General features: G+C 39.7%; 3 protein-coding genes across 5 annotated transcripts; 2 read left to right on the plus strand and 1 right to left on the minus strand.

The window, feature by feature from the left end:
* Nucleotides 1-1,251: 1,251 nt before the first annotated feature.
* Nucleotides 1,252-10,031, minus strand: nop53 (NOP53 ribosome biogenesis factor). 2 transcript variants are annotated; one of them, XM_050069223.1, is made up of 12 exons: nt 9,789-10,031; nt 7,737-7,813; nt 7,501-7,600; nt 6,709-6,911; nt 5,955-6,010; nt 5,711-5,806; nt 5,342-5,443; nt 5,069-5,239; nt 4,557-4,732; nt 2,116-2,182; nt 1,624-1,700; nt 1,252-1,496 (listed from the first exon to the last, which is right to left on the minus strand). In XM_050069223.1, the coding sequence occupies exons 1-12, from the start codon at nt 9,992-9,994 to the stop codon at nt 1,436-1,438; spliced, it is 1,392 nt and encodes a 463-aa protein (XP_049925180.1). In that variant the 5' UTR covers nt 9,995-10,031; the 3' UTR covers nt 1,252-1,435. The 2 variants fall into 2 exon arrangements, with proteins under 2 accessions (XP_049925180.1, XP_049925171.1); XM_050069214.1 differs by having other exon boundaries at nt 7,501-7,603; nt 9,789-10,030.
* Nucleotides 10,032-10,540: 509 nt separating this feature from the next.
* Nucleotides 10,541-14,654, plus strand: LOC126405542 (histone H3.3A). 2 transcript variants are annotated; one of them, XM_050069312.1, is made up of 4 exons: nt 10,541-10,696; nt 11,644-11,787; nt 12,885-13,038; nt 13,754-14,654. In XM_050069312.1, exons 2-4 carry the CDS (start codon nt 11,660-11,662, stop codon nt 13,880-13,882), a joined length of 411 nt encoding a protein of 136 aa, XP_049925269.1. In that variant the 5' UTR covers nt 10,541-10,696; nt 11,644-11,659; the 3' UTR covers nt 13,883-14,654. The 2 variants fall into 2 exon arrangements, with proteins under 2 accessions (XP_049925269.1, XP_049925277.1); XM_050069320.1 differs by lacking the exon at nt 10,541-10,696 and adding an exon at nt 11,415-11,529.
* A 1,844-nt stretch (nt 14,655-16,498) lies between these two features.
* On the plus strand, nt 16,499-19,987 carry LOC126405533 (histone H3.3A). Its single transcript, XM_050069301.1, has 4 exons — nt 16,499-16,650; nt 17,610-17,753; nt 17,939-18,092; nt 18,429-19,987. The coding sequence occupies exons 2-4, from the start codon at nt 17,626-17,628 to the stop codon at nt 18,555-18,557; spliced, it is 411 nt and encodes a 136-aa protein (XP_049925258.1). The 5' UTR covers nt 16,499-16,650; nt 17,610-17,625; the 3' UTR covers nt 18,558-19,987.
* The last annotated feature ends 546 nt before the right edge of the window (nt 19,988-20,533 follow it).

The following is a 20,533-nucleotide window of genomic DNA, read 5'->3' on the forward strand; positions in this document are numbered from 1 at the left end:
TTGTGCAGAGATAAGGAAATTGAAAACGGACATCCATAAAAGTGAGCTGGTATTGGTGGTTACAAATTTACAAAAATACATATTTTATCCAAGGGTACATTACTGGACTTCCAGTGAGTTTGAATCAATAATACGAATAGTGTCTCATTATTACTTCATTTACTATAAAATAGTGTGGTGGCTGTTGTAAAGGGCTGATGATAGCCTCACCGTCATGTATATTCTGCACTAAATCCTTTAAGTAGGAAAGTAATGAATGAGGTTCCTTAGGGACAAACTGGTTTTATGAGGCTGCAGGTTAATTCATCAGCGGGTAGTTGGCATTAAAACATTGATAAGCCGCTGAAATGGGAGGTGCTCCAGGGTTCACTGCACACTTTGTCTTGTGACGAGGGGAGGAGGGAGATCAACTGATTGAGGTGGCTAGGTGGGTGGGAGGATGGGTGGGGGCTCCTGCAGATTCTGAAGGTAAAAGATTACATTTTCACGCTGATTATCGGATAAGCTTTGGCGTAGCTCCAGGCACCATGGGAGTGTGTGTGTGTGTATGTGTGTGTGTGTGTTCACACCAGCAGGACACTGAAGGCAATTATGGTTTTAAAGCCAGCGGGATGGAATCAATTATCACATGCCAACTTCCTCAAGCCCATCTGTCTGGTTTTTTTTTTCTACCTACGATAAAAAAAGTCATTAATCTACTTCAAATTAACTCCACTTAATTGAGTTATCTAATTATAGGGATAAAAATACGCATTTTTTTCATTTCTGTTATGTCTACTCTAAACTTTTTAATCACTGTCCATTGCTTTTTGCTTCATGTTAATCTGGTTGTCACGACATCGAACACACGTACACAGAAATGGTTATAATCACTTGAAAAACAGCCTCCTTATGTGACACACCAAGAAACATAGGATATATTACACAGTATCCATGATTAAAATTAAGTAATCTTGAGAAATATCAGCCGCACTGACAGTCGATAAAAGCCTGACCAATATCCCTGCAGTAGATAGTAACATTTCATGTGTCTGACCCTGTTATTAACCTAAGCTGAACGTCTCATGTATGAGCAGAGTAGTGACACAGTGACACTTGGCCTCAGCAGACCCAGCTGCACACTATAAACCCTCAGACAACCTTTTCCTGATAGGGGCTACATTACACAACGCACACTGAAACGCTATGTGTGAAAAGTGATATTAAACATGCATGACATACACTGGAGAAATGCACCACACTGACATCCAACACTTTTCAGCTCAGTTTATATCATTGATGTGACATATTAAATTGTTAGCAGTTAGAAATCACCTAAAAGGGTCAAACGGGCCCTCAGCGGTCATTAAGGCGTATATACACAGTTCCATTATGTTGTGGCTTTGAAATGCTTGCCAGCTTCTTGTGCTCAGTCCCTGTGGTCTGCGGGCTGGCACTAAGTGATCTCTCTAAAAGCCCTCTTCTCCACATACTTCAGCTTGTGCTTCCTCTTGAACCTAAGAGAAGGGTGAGAGAGTGGGAACGCACATTTTAAAAATCAATACACACCTTATGAATGCGTATATCACTGTGAGCCTTTGAGGAGATGTTACGTAAGAGCAAAGGCAGAGCAGAGGTCCTTACTTGGCTCTTTCTCTTGGTTCAATCAGGTTCCTCTTCTGCAGACTCTTGAAGCGGTCCTTGAGGATGCTGCCCTCTGGCTGCAGAGTCAAGGCATTACAGGAGGCGAGAGGAGGGAGAGACAAGCCCAGACAAATCCATGTGAGACAAATGTCACTCTGCTTTGACTCAATGCGCAATTCCCACCCAAATTATAAAACCCGATTCACACCATAAAGGCTGATTTAAGTATTATTCACAGACATAATGGCAGCAGATATGAGAGAATTTTCCACTGGCAATTAGATCATTTGAAACTGTAACAATCTCCGTAGGGAAAAGTGGGTCGTGGCAGTATTAGAGAATAGGATAAAGCTTAGAATAAGACAATACAGAGTGCTGAAGATAATACACCAACTAAATGAACCAAAACTCATTACAGATAAGACTTTGTGTCCTCCCTGGCAAAGGTCACAGTGGATGAGTTAGCAAACATTGTAAAAACTAGTAAAGTACCTTGAGCTGTCGCAGGGAGCCGGCCAGCTCGTCACTCAACTGAACCTCCATGTCCTGAGGCTGGAACCTGCAAATAAGGACCAAAAATCTTACAGCTGTTCCCAGAATAAACAAACAGATCCAGCCACATAATGCATAAAATAGTACCAGAAAATACAGGGTTCCTACAGTTTAAGGGGCCATACACATCTTGTGTTTTTTGCACTCTCAAATCTATTGTTTTGAATGCAGACACGCAGCAGGCACGCTCAAATGCCAGCGGCACCCATGGGTTCCTGAGCTCCTATTTTTCAGGGTGTGATGACTGCGCCCTGAGATAAACTGAGTTTAACTTTTGGAACGCAGCAGAACGCATCGCATGTAATGAGATGAGGACCAATCACAGCCGACAGACATCTTTCCCTTCATCCGTAAATATCAGTCTGTGATGAACACACACACACACACAGCACCTGGGAGAAGATCAGCCCTGCACTCTGGATTTCAGGTAAGTAGGCTACAATACGGTGCATCTTAAGGTTGCTTGGCAACCTCAGGCACAACCTGCCACCGTGCTCTTGAAAGCTGGCACAGAAAAGACACAACAGTAGGATCAAGCACCTGACCTTGTGTTTTATAGGCGGTTTAAGATGCGGCATGTGTACGGCCACTAAGGCAAGTTCGATTCAAGATTTCAAATACCACTTAGAATAAAATTTGGGACCAATTTTACAATAACCAAAACTGAAGCAAAAAAAACAACATGAAAAATGGCAGATGCGTGGTGGAGGCAAGGGCAGAACAGAACTCAAAAATACCCGGCATTTGTTAGTGGGTTTGAAAAATGTTTTGCACAAAGTACACTAAGCCTCTTCTGCATTGCCTTGTGCTGGTTTCAGCCATGAGAAATCTTGGTAAAATAGCCAGTTTTCGTTGAATCTGCATTCCAGTGTAAAATGTATATGTGGGATGCTAATTTGTCCTGTAGGGGTCACTGTTCTGTCACAGGTGTTTGGTTCTACTACCCTGATCTGTGTGCGTTAATGCAACAGGCACCCTGGACATTATTTTTTAAAAATAGATGTTGCAAATTATTTTGAAATTTTACAGTGCAATGTCACAAACCCTACTTCCCATGTCTTATGTTTAAGACTTTTGAAGGATTGATTGGAGACATTTTAATACAAATTAAAGCATTATTTTAGATCAATATATTCAGTGCCTTTTAGGACTTTCTAATGATCTGTGGAAGTCCTGAAATATAATTTGTGTTGTTTTAATGGCACTGGAGAGCAAACTAAAAGGCAACAAAAACCTACCTAATTTAGCTGCAGGCTAGAACGAGTCCAACTGAACTAGAATTTACAACATTTAAAACAACTGTGTGCTAAACTGGGACTGGTCTGTGTAATTGTATGGCCCGTCAGCAGTTAAATTTTTTTTTTTTTTTCTTTTAAATTTCAATTTTACATTTTGTTTTTCACATGAAGGCTAAATGCTAAATCACCAAAAGCTATAAACTTTAAATAAAACTTTATATACTAAACTTAAATATAAATCTAAAATTCCATTGCCATAACATCAAACTATTATGAGACGTACCCCTGGAAAATAATCTTGATTATTGCACTTTGTTATCTAACTGGCCCTAGTGTCTGTCCTGATCTCTCCATCCCCTGGCTGTATTACACCTCTTCCCATAGAGTTCAGTTTAAGTCTCCTGAAGTTACTTTTAAAGCCCTGCAAGGTTTGGCTCTGTCATAATTGGGGACTGCCTGACACCTTATTCTGAAGCAAGGCCCCTCAGATCCGGTTACCACATGCTGTTCAAAATTCAATGTCCAGCCAGTTTTATACATTTAGACTATTTGCAGAACTGTTTTATGTTGATAGTGCTGAATAAAAAGGCTGTCTTATTTGGCTCAGGTTATGTTGACCTTCCTCTCTTAAACCAAAGTAGGTCTAAGTTAAACCTCAGCTACGATGACCTCTAGTGGCCTTTAGTGATTCCTACAGGACACTGCACCTGGGCTTAAACTTAACTGAAACATCACCTTCTGATGATATAGCTACGGGGTTTAGGAAACCATGTGACTGTTAATGACAGAGCAACAGTCCATGTAAAAATAGATATCGGTTTACACATCTCAGCCTATACATTCAACCTGTGAGTAAATTTCTAATAGAAAGCCTGCATTACAAACTGAGGCTGTGCAGTTTGAAAGATGTGCAGCATTTGGGAGTCAGAGAGGGTCTCAACAAAATAACTATGAGTTGCATTATGGGAAATGTAGGATCCAGTGTTTATGGAGCCTCACACATACGGCAGTCTTGATATCTCGGCCTCTGTCCTATTAATTTTGACCTTTTGTTAAACTGTCCCTTTCCATCTTCACAAAAGTGGGATCACTGAGTAGCTCTCTAACGCGCAGGCAGGTGTGAGGAAAGAGTAAGGTGTGTACTTGAGTTTGCCGAGGCGTCTGGGTTGAGCTTTCTGGGCCTCCTGATTGGCCTTGCGCTGCTTCTGTCTGTCCTTAGTTTTCTGTTCCTGCTCTTTGATGGAGGACTTTATGGAGCGCAGCTGGAAGAGCTGCTGCCGCCGGTCAGTCTGCTGTCTGTACGCCTGTCGCTGTTGCTCCTGGGATGGAAAGAGGAAGAGAAACATTAAGGTGGACTGTCAGACGGTGAGTGGAGCAACGACAATACGGTAACTTTTTGACAGTGCTTGACAGAAGTCGTTACAATTGACTCTTTAAGAAGCTGCAACATTGTTTTTGAATGGTTAAGTAGTTTAGGTATCCGTCTGGAAAAAAAATCTTGCCTCTGAGAAGCTAAAACCAGTAGATGTTGGGCTATTCTTGCATAAAAAACATTAAAAACCTTGAAATGATTCATAGATTTCTTTTTAAAAAAAAATAGTAATTTCTTTCCAACAACTCGGGCTCGGGTTGGGTATCCATACTCTGGCATGTACCTTAATTTTTTCCGCCTTCTCTTTCTTCCTCTGTCTCTCAGTCTTCTTCTCTGCCAGTGAGATGGCTCCCACTGCCACACCCTCCTCTTCCTCATTAGGAGCAGCTGCTGCTTCTTCTTCTTCATTCTCTTCTTCCACCAAGCCTTCAACCTGCTCGTTGAAGATTGTCTCCTGCAGAACACAAACACAGGTTAGACAAAATAAAACACCTTAACTTTCACAACATTAAGAATAAACAGAAGATGATGGATGAGCAGGAATAATCGTGTGCACCTCTGTTGCTATGTGTTCTTTGTTGACAGCCAGCTGTCTCTCGATCTTTTCCTCCTCTTTGTGTTTCTTGACTTCCACCTCATGAGCCTCCTGCAGCAAGGCCTGTGTTGAGAGAGAGAGACAGAGAGATTAATGGTCAGTCAGGGCAGGACATTACAACAAGAGTAACCTTGAACAACATATTCTGATGGAAATTTTGATTTTAACTTTTTATCAGAACAGATATCTGCACAAATGAACTGCCTTTGTACTGGATAAATTCAACAAAACATTACGACATATGTAAAAATATGTTAAAAAAAACAAACAAAAAAAGGTAGAACATTTGCAGCCATTAGTGAGTCAGTAGGCTGCAGAGTTGTTCCTCACCTGGTGGGAGAAGAAGTCTGGGTTGTAGGATCCTCCAGGAGCGATCACCTCCACAGCGGGAAGCACAGACGGCTTCTCATTCAACTTCTCTGGACGCTGACAAAACAGAGATGCAGCCACATTGGTCAGACTCAAACCTTCACACATGAGTCCCCTGACAACAGCTCATTAGATATAATCTAACTGTGGAAGAGTTTTTAACCCATCACTTAAATCTCTCACAAAAACAAACACTTGTTCTCACCTTGACGAGCTTTTTGCGCGTCTGCTGAAGGTACCAGGGGTCGGCTGTTTCTTTGGCTGCATTAAAAAGAAAAAGTAGTTTCAAATATAAGCATTTATGTGTGTTCATGAGGATTTGACAGCAAACACAAGTGCAGGAGTACACATTTTTAAATGGGTTGTGCGGCCATCAGAAAGACTGAGCTTTTTAAAAACAAAGATGGCGACAGATTACAGTAACACATCTCCTCCTTCAACTTCTTCATTTAGTTAAGGTAACCTAAATAAACATTTCACGAGGGTACATCAGGCCCCATGTATTGCAATAAACACTCCAAATAGGCCAGCATTTACCAGTTCAGACAGTAAAATAAAAGCCTAGTGGTTTCCCCCTTCAATTCCCCTGATCACCATCAGCTGGCAGCGACAAGAGGCTTAGTTTAGCTTAAGAAATCATTAAGTTTGCATCCATTTTCACAGCGTCCACATCTGTCTGTGAACATACTGTTCAAGAGATGCACACAACATTGCACGTTTTAGGTTAATGTTATTTATACAGTTCTTGTGAATGATTAAAAATCTATTCATTACTAATATTCCTATTCCATAAACTCTACTTTTACATGTGTATCCTCAGATCCCAGGTGACTGTTCACACAACAGTCACCTGAGCTCCATGTAGGTCTTCACATTCCCGTGAAGGAAATACTGGGAGCGCAAGGATGAGATCATCACTGGACACACACACACGCCATACACACACAAAGAGTACTCACACTCTTGCCCCCATATGTCGTAGTATTCTCTGTCTGGGTTGTTGTTGGCCTCTGTCACGGCCTTCTTGGCCGTCCTGTTGACCGGCCGTCTGTTGAGCAGCTGTTTCTGCCTCCGTGGCACCACGCCTTTGGCTGCCAGCTGCTCGGCCTTCTGGGCAATGCGACGAAGTTTCTTGGCATTAGGTTGCTGGTAGGCCAGCACACTGGGGGGGAAGGCAGAGAGATGATTGGTTGGAGGTAAAGATGATTGGTTGGAGGTAAAGATAACAGGTAACATGAGACATGATGCAGTTGAAAATATTTAGGCCTGTTTGATTTGACACTTCATGATGTGTGTTTGCATATCCTCAGATCCCAGGATACTGTTCACACAACAGTTTCCTGAGCTCCTGTCTGATGTCTTCACATTCCCATGAAGGAAATACTGGGAGCGCAAGGATGAGATCATCACGGGACACACACAGTCCTCAAACATTTAAGTAATTACATGCAAGGCTAATATTTAAATACATGTGTTTTAAAATCATCTGCTTTAACAGATAAAGGTGTCACATTGACGGTCTGCACTATAAATTGTGTTATCAAACAAGACCACAAATTTTAGAACCAGCTGTTTAATTCAGCTTGTCCAACGTAGATTAAGTTACATTATTTACACAATACCACTGTTCTCACATACAGAACTGCTGAGCTGCCTGATTTACACATGCTGCAGCCTTCCTAAGAACTGAATCTAAACCTAAAAAAAGCACTTGAAAGGTTTTATCAAAGTACAAAGTGATGGATACTGACTCTTTTGCTGGTGGAACGAGGGAGTCATGCTGCAGGATCAGGTCTATCCTCAGAGGACGTGACGCTTTCCCTTTCCTCTTCTTCCCCTCGACAGGTTCCTCTACTTCACAGAGAAATATAGATTTAATTCAGGATCATGAACACATTTACATACACAAGTCAGGTGCTCTGGGAAAACCATGACCCAACTGTAGGCCCAAGGAAATTCCTATCTAGTTGTGAAATTGCATATTTACCCTTCGGTTCAGGTTTCTTTGGTTGTCCAACATCCAAAAAGAACAAACTGTCATCTGACTTCTCAGACAGCAGACCTCTGAAACACAAAGTCACATTTTGATTTACAATTGAAGACACAGTTTTTTCCAAAGACCCACTGACAACTAACATTTATTTTCATCATCAAATAATCTGTTGAGCCATTTCCTCCAAGGAAATGGTTCACCATTTATTGAATGAAATGTCAGACAAACAGAGATGGGAAAAAAGAAAATTGGCATCAGAAAGTGGTGGATGGATTCAGACTGGGCAAAATAAACAAATACAAAGGGCACTTGCTGCATGTGTTTGAGCACCAGCACACACAAGTTGTTTTTGGCATGAAGGGCAGCCTACACCGATCAGCCACAACACGAAAACCGCTGACAGATAAATAACACTGATCATCCAGTTACAAAGCAATGTTCTGCTGGAATCCTCGGGTCTTAGCATTTATGTGGGTGCCACCTGACATGCTCCACTCACCCAAACACTAGTACAGACCAAGCACTCCCCCTCATGGCAATGGCCGTCTCGGCAGGACAATGTGCCACACCACAAAAACTGCTCAGGACCGAGGAACATGACATGAACTAAAGATGTTGACTTGTCCTTAAAATTCCCCCGATCCCAATCTAATCACGCATCCATGAGAGGTGCTGGTACACCACCTCGCAACCCACAGGACTCATGAGATCTGCCGCTGATGCCCCAGTGGTCAGAGCCAAGCGCAATCCAACAATGCCCCACCATGGTTCAGGGGTACCTCTGGGATAAAGGAACGTCCCACAGATGCTCGATCAGATTGGCATCTGGGCAATTTTGAGGACAGGTCACTCCCTTGAGCACTTTGTCACCTTCCACAAGCCAATCCTCAGCAGCTCATGCGGTGTGGTATTGTGTACTTTCCTGCTGTGGGGCCACTGCTGCTGTTGAGTGCTGTTCCCATTGAACGGGGTGTATTTGTCTGCAACAGTGTTTAGATGAGTGGAGTGCATCAAGTGGCAGCCGCATGGATGTCAGGGCATTGTCACAAGATGATCAGTATCTTACCCCATTTGTCAGCTGTTTTTTTTTTTTTTTTTAAGATTTTAAGCGTGAAAGGGGGAGCGAGAGACAGAGAGAGAGAGAGAGAGAGAGAGAGAGAGAGAGAGAGAGAGAGAGAGAGAGAGAGAGGGGGGATGACATGCAGCAGAGGGCTGTGGGCTGGATTCAAATCCTCGGCCGCTGCAGCAAGGACATAATTCATTTTCATTTTATTTATACAGGAAAGGAATTAAAAGTAACATAGTGTGTTACAGTTAAAACTAGCCTAACTCAGTTAAAAACAGGTTTTCCGCAGGGTCCATTGCCTCTGTGTCTAGGGTGACCGCTGTACCCACTGAGGTTCTGGGCACCCCAGTTGTTTTAATGTTTTGGCTGGTCGCTGTCTATAACACTGCATAACATTTTGTCCATTGTAAGGGCACCCAAAAGGACACTTTCTCATGTTTTATCTATTATAAAAGATATCAAAGAGTCATTTTTCAGCCACAAACATGGGTCAACAACGATTTACAAAGGTCTAAAAGACAGATACGTTGCAAATCCCCATATTTGGGAACAAATATGCAGATGTTTAAATTCCTTTATAATTAAAATGTGTTGGAAAATCAATGTGAATCTCCACAGGCCTGATAAACAAAACGTGCATTGGCAGCTTTAGCAGTAGTTTACTACTAGACTTATTTTATAGAGACACCTCAATTTGTGACAGTTAATGAGGTAGAGATATTTTTAAAATAACAAGATGCCATTCAACAGGTCTGACTAATCTAAATGTTAAAGATGTAGGCAGCCTTTTAAATATCATCGACAGGAATGCCCGTATGTTGGAGAGACGACGACAAACAAGGGGCCAAAAACCGGAAAACATCCACAAAATGTCCTGTACGAGAGGTAACTTACTTATGGACGTATTTAGAGTTTTATTTTAACGTAAATTACCGATGTCACACTGTTCTTCTTCTCCACAAACGGCTAACTAAACTCACCCTGTGGTCCTCTCCTGGTGTCTGACGTCTTCTAAAAACTCGTCTACATCGTTAATGTCGCTGAATTTGTTCCAGTTCTTTTTCTTATTCTTGTTCACACGTTTTCTCCGACTGCTGCCCAAACCCGCACCGTCTGAAGAGGACTTTAAATTAAGAAAACCTGGCTGTGAAGCCACCACGCGTTTCAACCTCCTGGCCGCCGCCATGTTGGATCACTGTGGAAACACGCTTCTTCTTCTTTTGTGGTGGAGGACTGACGGGACGCTGCAGCGCCACCCGCAGGACTGATAGTGTAAATACTATAATATCTGGCTTGATGTTAATAAAAGTTTAAACTTGTTTATTTTTTTTATTTTACTGTATATTTCATAAAGCTCTGTTAATTATTTGTAATAATAAATACACAGAGTGAATTTATTAACATGTTTTGCGTGATACTCCGATAAATGAAGAGTGCTATGGTGGTTTTAAATTATATTTTTTATATAAATTACATAAAAAATAAAGTTAGAACTGAATATAGTGTTAAAAGTCAGAATATTTGAATGTCACTCAGTTTAAATTCTCTCACGAATATCAGTAGTGCTTTAGCTGCCTTTTTCTGACCAGGTAAAACACATTTAATAAAAAACTATTAATCTAAACTATTAAAACTGTCAATAATTAGTATTTACAAAAACTTGTTGCTCGACATTGCACCTGATTGTGGTTGTGCAATTGTTTATCATGTTGCAGCATGTATGTAATATGTTTGTCCCAGATGCATCATGGGAAACGTGTCTCCTGTTGCTTTCCTATGTTCTTTTTCCTTTTTTTTCCTCCCTTCATTTTATAGCGAGAACAACGCTTTAGACACTCAAGAATACGTTCCCATTTTCGAGCTGCAATCTTTCACTAACTTTTCAAAGGTGAGTATCATCATTTTATTAAAACTCCAATCTATCATATAATGTCATGTTAGTTCACGGATGGTCGTGTTTTTTCGTTTATTTTTGGTGAAAAAGAAAACGCAGAGCAGTCGAGCTATTATCTGCCTGCTCGGGGGAGTCGGGGACCTAAAAAGCACTTGTGATCTGGTCAAATTTGACTCGGAAATGCGCCTAAAGTGAGGGGTCATCTGACAAAATATTGTTCATCAGTTGATCCGCTGACATGTCTAGTGTCGTCCCCAAAAACTATATTCCACTTTCACGCCGTGGTTTTTATATTCTTCCGTCGTTTTTATCATCACCCTCTTCGTTTGCTACAACGATTTTTCCTTCCCGTTTACATTCTTCTAGCCAGCAGCCAGCCATCATCTTTAGGTGTGCTCGTTTGCGGAGACGGGGCAGCCGGCGCGGGAGGGGCCGACTGCATTTCCTTCAAAATAGCTCATTCTGAATAAAAAATCAAGGCTCGTGCGCAGCCGGGGAGCACCTGACGAAGAAACGAGCGAACCCACGTTCAATGCGCAAGGGGCGGGGTTCGTCGGGCTATAATCGGGCTGTGATTGGTGGAGATGATCACAACATCCCACCTTACAGGCTCGTTTAAAGACGGTGATTGGTTGACATCATAAAGAGCTCTGCTATGATTGGATGCCTTTGCTGTCCTTTTTATCACAGTCATTACATAAGCTGCCTTCGATATAATCTGAAAAAAGAGGCCCCTGATTCTGATTATTTTTGAAACACCCTCTTATTGAAGAGCAGAGTTTTTAAATGCTGATGTGACGTTTTAAATTCGGAAAAAAAAAAAAATTGTAAGATTCAATTTTTATCTTCCACATCCTGTACCCTTAAGATATTTAGTCTAACGTGCTTAAAAATGCATTTTAAGTAATTTTACTAAAGCAAACTTTGTCTTGTCCCCTCAGGTGACCTTTAGTAGCCATGGCCCGTACCAAGCAGACTGCCCGTAAGTCCACTGGAGGCAAAGCCCCACGTAAACAGCTGGCCACAAAGGCTGCTCGCAAGAGCGCCCCTTCCACTGGTGGTGTCAAGAAGCCCCATCGTTACAGGTGAGATCAGCCTGGAAAAGTGTCTTCACTCTGTGTTAGGCCAGACAGAAATCCTAAATAATGTCTTTAAATTATGGGGACAAAATGATATGGAGAAAAAAACATGAAAGTACAACAAATTCTCGAACCCTAGATTGTAAACTCTCTCTAAACCAACTGCAGATGTTTTGCTTTGTATAGTTCATAGTTGGTTACAGGTGAGAGCTCCCATCATTCTTCTGGTATGTTGGAAAAACACAATGTAAGGGACACCACAGTTTTAAAAGAAGATAAGATAATCCTTTATTCGACCCCAGCGGGGAAATTTACAACATTGCAGCAGCAAAGGGATAGTGCAAATAGTAATCAGTATAAAAAAATAAAATATAAAGTAACATATGAGAGCGTAAAATAAGTAAACTGTACAACACAAGCAGTATAATAAGCAAACAGTATAAAAACACAGCAATACAATAAGGAAGCATCAAAAAGCAGAAAAATATAATAAAGAGACAGACTGAATGGCTGATTTAACATTATTGACTAATGGAAGTATGAATATTGGTCAGTTTAACAATACTGATATTACACCCGAGTGATTGATTATAAGCAGTGAAAAATAAAAGCAAGATAAAGTAATAATTAGATAGGCTGAGTGGCAAATTATTGCACACATCAAGTGTAGATATTTAGCAGTTAATTTTGCGAAATGTGCATATGTGAATACAGTTAACTAAAACTCAGCTGACTTTCAGATGAATAAGTAGTTTTCCTCTAGCCCTCAAGAGGCTCTTTATATTTAAGTTCTTTTATTAATACAGTTATCCAAATGTGTCACAAAACACAGTGTGCTATGTGCATTTTGACTTTACATGAAGAACATTAAAAAATATCTCTGAGTGGAGCTGATATGATATCCTGTCAGACTGCTACGTGTAGAATAGACCCAAATTCAAAAATTCCATTGCCTTATCAGCAGCATACACAGTTGCAAGGTAAAGATAAGAATAGTCCACAAGACTAAGAGTTCTGCGAAAGGATGTAAGAAGGTTATCTTTGTGCAAAAACACACCTCCCACCTCAAATTTTGTATGTTAATTTTTTCCTCTCCTCTCCAGGCCTGGTACTGTGGCTCTGCGTGAGATCCGTCGTTACCAGAAGTCCACTGAGCTGCTGATCCGCAAGCTGCCCTTCCAGCGCCTGGTGAGAGAAATCGCCCAGGACTTCAAGACCGATCTGCGTTTCCAGAGTGCAGCCATCGGTGCTCTGCAGGTCAGTAGCTCCCACTGTTAAGAACATGATTAACCCCCAGAAACCTGAGCACATTGGCTTGATTTCTTTTAAAAACATGGGAATGAGGCAATGAGCAGCTTAAGAAGAAATGACCCCCCAAATGCAAGAAATAAGTTAAAAAAAAAAAAAAAAAAGAACAATAAAAAACAAGAAAGTAGTAAAAAGAAATAAGAAAATAATTAGTAAAAAAAAAAATAGAAATGAGCAACAAAGGAAGAAATAACCCAAGAAATTTGCAAGAAATTAATATTAAAAAAAATGAAAAAACAAGAAAATTTGTAAAAAAAAAAATAATAATAATAAGTGAATAAAAAAAGTAAAAATTTGTTTAAAAAACAATTATGAAAACAGAAAAACAACTATGTTACATGGTTTTAGAATATAAGAATATTAAACATAAATACAATTTTCCCTAGCTCTTTTTTTCCCCTATTTTTTTTTTTTTTTAATGATTTTTCTGAATCTATATTTTTTTGAATTTTTGGAACATTTCTCATCAAGTTCCTTGTTTCCTTTTCTCCTTGCTCCTTTCTCCTTAGGAAAGATATCGCACCAATTTTAACCAAAGTTTAAATATTTGCAAAAAGAGAGCAGCACAAGAAAAGTGATATTGCTCCAGGTTTCAAAGGGTTAAACGTAAACCATGTTCCTTCATTCCCACTAAAAATCACTGTTCTGTCTCTGCCCTCTGCAGGAGGCCAGCGAGGCCTACCTGGTGGGTCTGTTTGAGGACACCAACCTGTGCGCCATCCACGCCAAGCGTGTCACCATCATGCCCAAAGACATCCAGCTGGCACGTCGTATCCGTGGGGAGCGTGCTTAAAATGTTTTCTGATTTGTTATATGCTGTCCTCTTGTCCCGTCACCACTCTTTCCAGCCCTTTCCTTCCTCTATACTTAGTTAGTAGTTTGGTTTGAGGTCCTATATATATATCATATGATTGTGATAACCGTAAAATGTTTGATCATGTCTTCTTTGGTGCTACTAGTAGCAGTTTCCTTAGAGATGTCTTCATGTATGTTTGAAACTTTGAATCACAATGACACTTCTAACTAGCTAGCTCACAGGAATGCTTGTTGTCTCCATGCATAAGGTGTTTTTGCAAGCCAAGAATAGTTTGTGAAATGAGAATAGGAAATAGCATTAAGGTTAAGACATTTTCATCTTCAGGCAGACATACACGTTGATATATTAGGTCTTCTGATTTTTTTTTTTTTTAATAGGGATTTGTTGTAATAGTGAATTTTATTTTTTTTTTACAATAATGGTGTATTTCTACTGTTAGTGTTTAATGTATCAAAATACAAAAGTTTGATTCTGGTCGTCAATTAGAAACGTCATTGTGCTATGATGACACTGCATTTTTAGCAGAACACAAGCGGCATATATGTAGCAGACCTATGGTGATCATATTTTGATTTTCAGCCACGTTATTATGTCCAGGTAATGTTTTGACTTTTTGTTCCTCTCTCAGGTTGATATGATAACCTTTTTTTTTCTACTGTGTTTTTGATTTATGTTTTCATTTTTAAAAAGCAAAATATTTGTACTCTGGAATTCACATACAAACATAATAAAGATTCTTGTGGTTAAATGAACTGTATGAGTGAATATCTATATTCAAATAATGTTCACGTTTAAGTGTAAATGATTAGTTGACTGACAGAAAATTAATCTGCAACTACTTTGATAATCCACTCATTTTCAAGCAAATGTGGGAAAAAAAACTTATCCCACATTATTAATGATGAGGGTGTTTTATTTTATTTCTCTGTTGTGTTCATCATCTGAATTACTTTGAAATTTGGGCCGTTGTGCGTACAAATCAAGAAATTTGAAGCCACATCCGACACAAGGAAATTGTGATGGCCATTTTTCACAAGTTTTGGAGATCAATCAAAAACAAGGCAGCCCTAATTTACATTCCTTTGCACACATTTAGTACATTATATTCTTGCACATTGTCCCAAGAATAAATGCAGCCGAGGTCAAATGAGTGGCCTACTTAAAAAAAATCACCTGCATACTTTCACTTAAACTATTTTTATTGTAAATTATATCCAAAACAACGTTTCACTTCTGTATTTAAAAATCCACAAGACACATGTACAGGATTTTTCCAACGTTATTGAGACAAGGTAAATAGAACAGAGTAAGACACTGTAGAAGTCACATATGGACAGAAAGACAAGTGACAGACTTACATTGAATGGTAAGGAAATAATTGATAAATTATTCACATGTTCCAGAGACAGTATCAGGCAAAAAATAAAAAATCTTGTAAATATGGGGATGATTTGGCAAGTTGAATGTTGTGTATATGCAACTTACCTTGCAGGATCATGTGGTTTATCATAAAATTCAATGAATTAACACTGATTTTAAAATAAACAAACACTTTTAAGATTGATTTTCACCAAGTGACCAGCATTCCTTAAATCACACATTCCAAATCTGTCCAAAATTGAATAGACAGTGAACAACTACAAAACAACGGTGATAACATTTCAGGTTCATTATTGCAAAATGTACATTTTTTCATGCCACTCAGTAAATCTTGACACTGTTATATAAGAAGGGAAGAAACTGTGCATTATTTTAAAACAAATCTCTAAAAATTTTGTTAGAAATATATAATTTGGAGGGACCAATGCTTTCTGACATAATGCTTAAAGTTTAATTTAGTTGCACATACATGCATAGAAAATACAGGAAAAAGAAATTCAAAGTTGAAAAATTATGCAGGAGAGGTTAGAAGCCAAAAATGGCTTATGAGGATACCTATTTTATTGATAATATTTCAAATATAACAGTACAAAATAACATTAAACAAAACATAATTCATACATTAAATTGTATAAGGGAGATTTTATTTATTTATATAATTTAATTTAATGTCTTGTTGGCAAGTATCATATCCATAAGGCTACAGTGCTTCAGATTACACTAAATATCAGTCTGTTTGAAATATATCTCTTTAACTCTGTTTTTAGATGACAGTGAATAAAAAAGAGCTATTATGACCAGTCAAATAATAAGTAAAACATATTTTAGACAGATGTAGGTCACCAGTATATCAGCTCTGAAAATGCATCACTTCCGTGTTTATTTCTTTTAAAAACAAAAACAACAAAGATCCACTTGTAAACAGGCTTTTAATGGTTGTTGCATAATTGTTATACATTGAGGCACTTTCCAACCAAAATCACTAAAAAGTATTTAAATTATGTTTACATGTCAAACTTTCGGTTTGGTTTGGTCACAGTCATACTGAAAGTAAAATAAAGACGGAGTATGAGCGCACCAAAAACACATTTCAGTTTTACTGGTAACAGTACGAGCACCGACTTGATCGATAAATATTAACAAACGCAGTCAAACTAATCACCTCGCGCTGACCGGTAACCTGAACTTATGTGTCAAACTGATAAAAGTAACCGGAGAAATGCTATAAACACTGTTGCATTGTGGGACAGATGATTGACGCGGCGGCCATTTTCCCGCTGGACGCTGCTTCCCATTGTGGATACGAAGAAGAAAATAGAGACAAGCGAAACATTTCTCACGACTTCTACTCACTTTTTCCGCCGGTAAGCCTCTCGAAATGTGTCAAAGTGGCTGTGAATGAACTTTGGATTTTTTAAGTTGTATTTTTTTCCATTTCTGGGCGCATTTAACAGCGAAAAAGCTCTAATTTCGTCGTGTGGGAAAATAACAAACACGGCTGTCGAAGCGACGGTGAAATGCAGTCTTTTCTGCAGCCGTTGAGATGAGGGGAAATTCTGTTTCAAATTATGCGCCGGTTCAGCTCGGTCCTACGCAGCTGTTAGGGACCGTACAGCTCTCCTTCGCCTCTTTATGAGTTCCTTGAAATGTCTCCTATGTTGTTCTCACATTTCCCGATAAGCTGGAACAGCGGTTATTTGAAAAATTGAAGTTGTTTTGGTGCTACTCCTTTGCTCTTCTGCCCTGGGTCTTTATCCCGTTTGCGCATCAAACCGCCGCCATCATCAGAGCGGGGTGGGCGGGCCTAGCAACAGTGGAAGGCAGTTGTAGAGCCCGCCCACTTTGAAGACGCTGCATGCTGATTGGCTCAGACGTTTTATTTTCAGATACGTATTGGTCTACCAGCCAATAGTGTCGTCGTTCATGTTTGATTGATGCTTGTCGGGCAGATTGTGACACAGATTGTCTTGTATGTTTACTTACCAAAAAGTTAACTTAATTCGACTTGCATGCTCCGGTATTATTATATAATATTTATGTTTTTTTATGCGCATTTGAGAGGACTGACAGTTACTATATGGGAAGTGTCTTTCACAGCAGTGGTAGCACATAAACTGTAGGAGTATCAAACCAACAAAATACAGTGATAAACACAATATTTTACTTTATATCTGTCACCATGTTTGCATTTCTTTCTGACTAACGAGGTAAATAATGTACAGGAAATCAGAAAAAATATTTAAAAGGAGAACTCTTGACCATGAAGCATGTTATATTAAGCCAAAGCCTCTAAGTTATTTTCCTTCTTCCCCATCTTCTTCAGGTGATCTCAAGGAGCCATGGCCCGTACCAAGCAGACTGCCCGTAAGTCCACTGGAGGCAAAGCCCCACGTAAACAGCTGGCCACAAAGGCTGCTCGTAAGAGCGCCCCTTCCACTGGTGGTGTCAAGAAGCCCCATCGTTACAGGTGAGATTAGCAAAAACTGCTCCCAGAAATGTGTTTTCAATTTGTTTTAGGCCAGACAGAAATCCTAAATAATGTCTTTTAATTATGGAGACAAAATAATAGGAGAAAAAGACATTAAAAGTTAACAAATAACAAAGGAGTACAACAAATTCTCAAACCGTATGTACTGTTTATGTACCGTAAAGGCCTGGTACTGTGGCTCTGCGTGAGATCCGCCGTTACCAGAAGTCCACTGAGCTGCTGATCCGCAAGCTGCCCTTCCAGCGCCTGGTGAGAGAAATTGCCCAGGACTTCAAGACTGATCTGCGTTTCCAGAGTGCAGCCATCGGAGCTCTGCAGGTCTGTTTTCACAAACAAATCCATTCTATGCACTGAAAGATGGCTAATGATTCTTAATTTTTGAATCCCAAGTGTACACTTTACAATATCATATTCATGTACAGTTAAGTTAAATACATCTACACACACTGAATCCATAAAAGTCTGTAGATGCAGGGACTGATGGCAGCTTTTACTATTATTTTCATTACACTTAAATTATTGACAATTTTTATTACTAAATAAGTGTTTAAGCTAATGACAACTGGCCATAATAAATTACCAAAGTGATATATCAGTTAATCGACATTTAACTCTACTGACAACTTTTGCACTTCCTGTTTTCCCTTTCTGCAGGAGGCCAGCGAGGCCTACCTGGTGGGTCTGTTTGAGGACACCAACCTGTGCGCCATCCACGCCAAGCGTGTCACCATCATGCCCAAAGACATCCAGCTGGCACGTCGTATCCGTGGGGAACGCGCTTAAACGCCTCCTCTTGGTCTTTCTCCTTTTTACCTCTTCCTGCCCTTCCTTCACCAGTCTGTCTCTCCGTCCCTCTCCCCCTCACCTGCTCCCTCCCCCTTTCCCTCCCCGTGTTAGTAGTGTGTAGAGGAAAACTGATTACATTATGGATAAAGTGTATAGTCGTGTTTTTCTTAGTGCTCTCGGCAGCAGACTTCTAGGGTACTCTCTTTTTGTGCATGTACCGACTCTTTGGTGATGAGATCTCCTCAAGCACACGTCTCCTAGTTTGCACTGTTTCTAATCGGCCTCTGAGGAGGAGAGGATGGTTTGTGGGTAGAGTAAGAAAAAAATCGTGGAGTAGAACAATGCAAATTTGGGAGGGACAGACAGGAGGAGAGGATGGGTATGTGTCTGCTGGGGGACTCTTGTCTCTTTTCTGCAGCAGGGTGCTAGAAGAACTTACCCGGTCCTCTCCCCCTGCTCTCTATCCTCCGCCCGCCTCACTCAGAAATGCGCAGAGACGACAATGTCGGTCTCTCCTCATGAAGGCCGAGGCTGGATTTTCTGTCCCTGTATGTGTCTGCATGAGTGTTGGCTCTGATCGCCACAGCATATTGTATACAATCCATCAGCATCTTTGAAGAAGTTGATTTATGATTACCATAATGATCATCGCTGTCATTCAACATGTTAAGTTTATTTTTTCCTTCCAAATGAGTCTCACGCACAGGATTTTTGTTTTTCACTTCAAACTATTTGTGGATGACGTAGAGATGGGGGGGCTAAATCAGATTAAAACACTTGCAGAGAACAAAAAAAAAAAAAAAACAGAATTGAACAGAATTTTTTCTACTGAAATGTGAAGCTACTGACTCGTTTTGGCACCAAAGTTTGATCCTCTTGTAGACACTCTTTTCCTAACTGACAGAAGAGTTTAACCTCACCTGTTTTTGTGGTGTTCAAATTGGTTTCACTGAATTATTTAAAGCCAAAGCTTGAGAGCTCAAGTACGGTGTCAGAGATACTTTTGTAGCAGTGGCTCATTTTTTTTAAATTCAGGACCTTTTTATAACAAAGGTTCCTTTAGGTTTGTAACGTTCTCCAAAACCAAAAGCTCTCAAAGTGTGAAAATTATTTTTTTTTAAAACAAAATAACTGATTAAAATGTGAAAATTGTATTGTAATCAGTGTTACATGACAGATAATACTGGTCATGTTTTCTGTATACGTCCCCCCTTTGCTTCTATTTTTTTTCCTCCGGATCAGTTGATCGTCTGTATACCGTTTCTCAGGTTGACTTGTCACCCTTTTAACTTAATTTTTATTTTTTTGCTCAATTTGATTTTCTTTTTCTTTTTTTTTTGAAATGTTGAGGATAATGTTTCAATTAAACAATGTTTGTAATTTCCAGATTTGTCATATAAGGTGGTAATAAATGGATGTTACACACACTCCTGTGTCTTTTATTCTTCCTACTCTGATATTTCAATATAAATACTCCTGTTGTATTTCCAGTTAAGAGGAAATTTACAATAAGGTGATGGTTTTGATAGAGTATTTAAAGACCGTATATGTTTGTTTTGGTGGCGCTGGCATTGAGAAAGAACTTTGGACTCAGAGTTTACACGGAAAGTGGTTCAGAAATTAAAACTGCATGACAAAAAAATGAAACATGCCCGAACTAGAGAGAACTAGATTCCACTGCAGTGGTAAAAACAACCCCAAGATTGCAAATTTTATACCAAAAACTCGACAAACAAAGAGCAGCTAGAGGATTTTTTTATATTCTGACATCATTAAGCAAGCACTGAATATTTTGAGGTTCGGAGGAAATGCAACAAGCCTGGACATGTTCACATGTCATAAACAAACCCTCCCAGACTGTGAAAATACACTGACTTGACAGCACATTATTACCTTTAGGTTCCTTTACCATAACCTATTATCTTAAATCATCATCTTTACCTACCTGGTGGTCCCAATCCCAACTAAGGGGT

Source organism: Epinephelus moara, chromosome 2 (genome assembly GCF_006386435.1).
Source record: "Epinephelus moara isolate mb chromosome 2, YSFRI_EMoa_1.0, whole genome shotgun sequence".
Classification (NCBI taxonomy): domain Eukaryota; kingdom Metazoa; phylum Chordata; class Actinopteri; order Perciformes; family Serranidae; genus Epinephelus; species Epinephelus moara.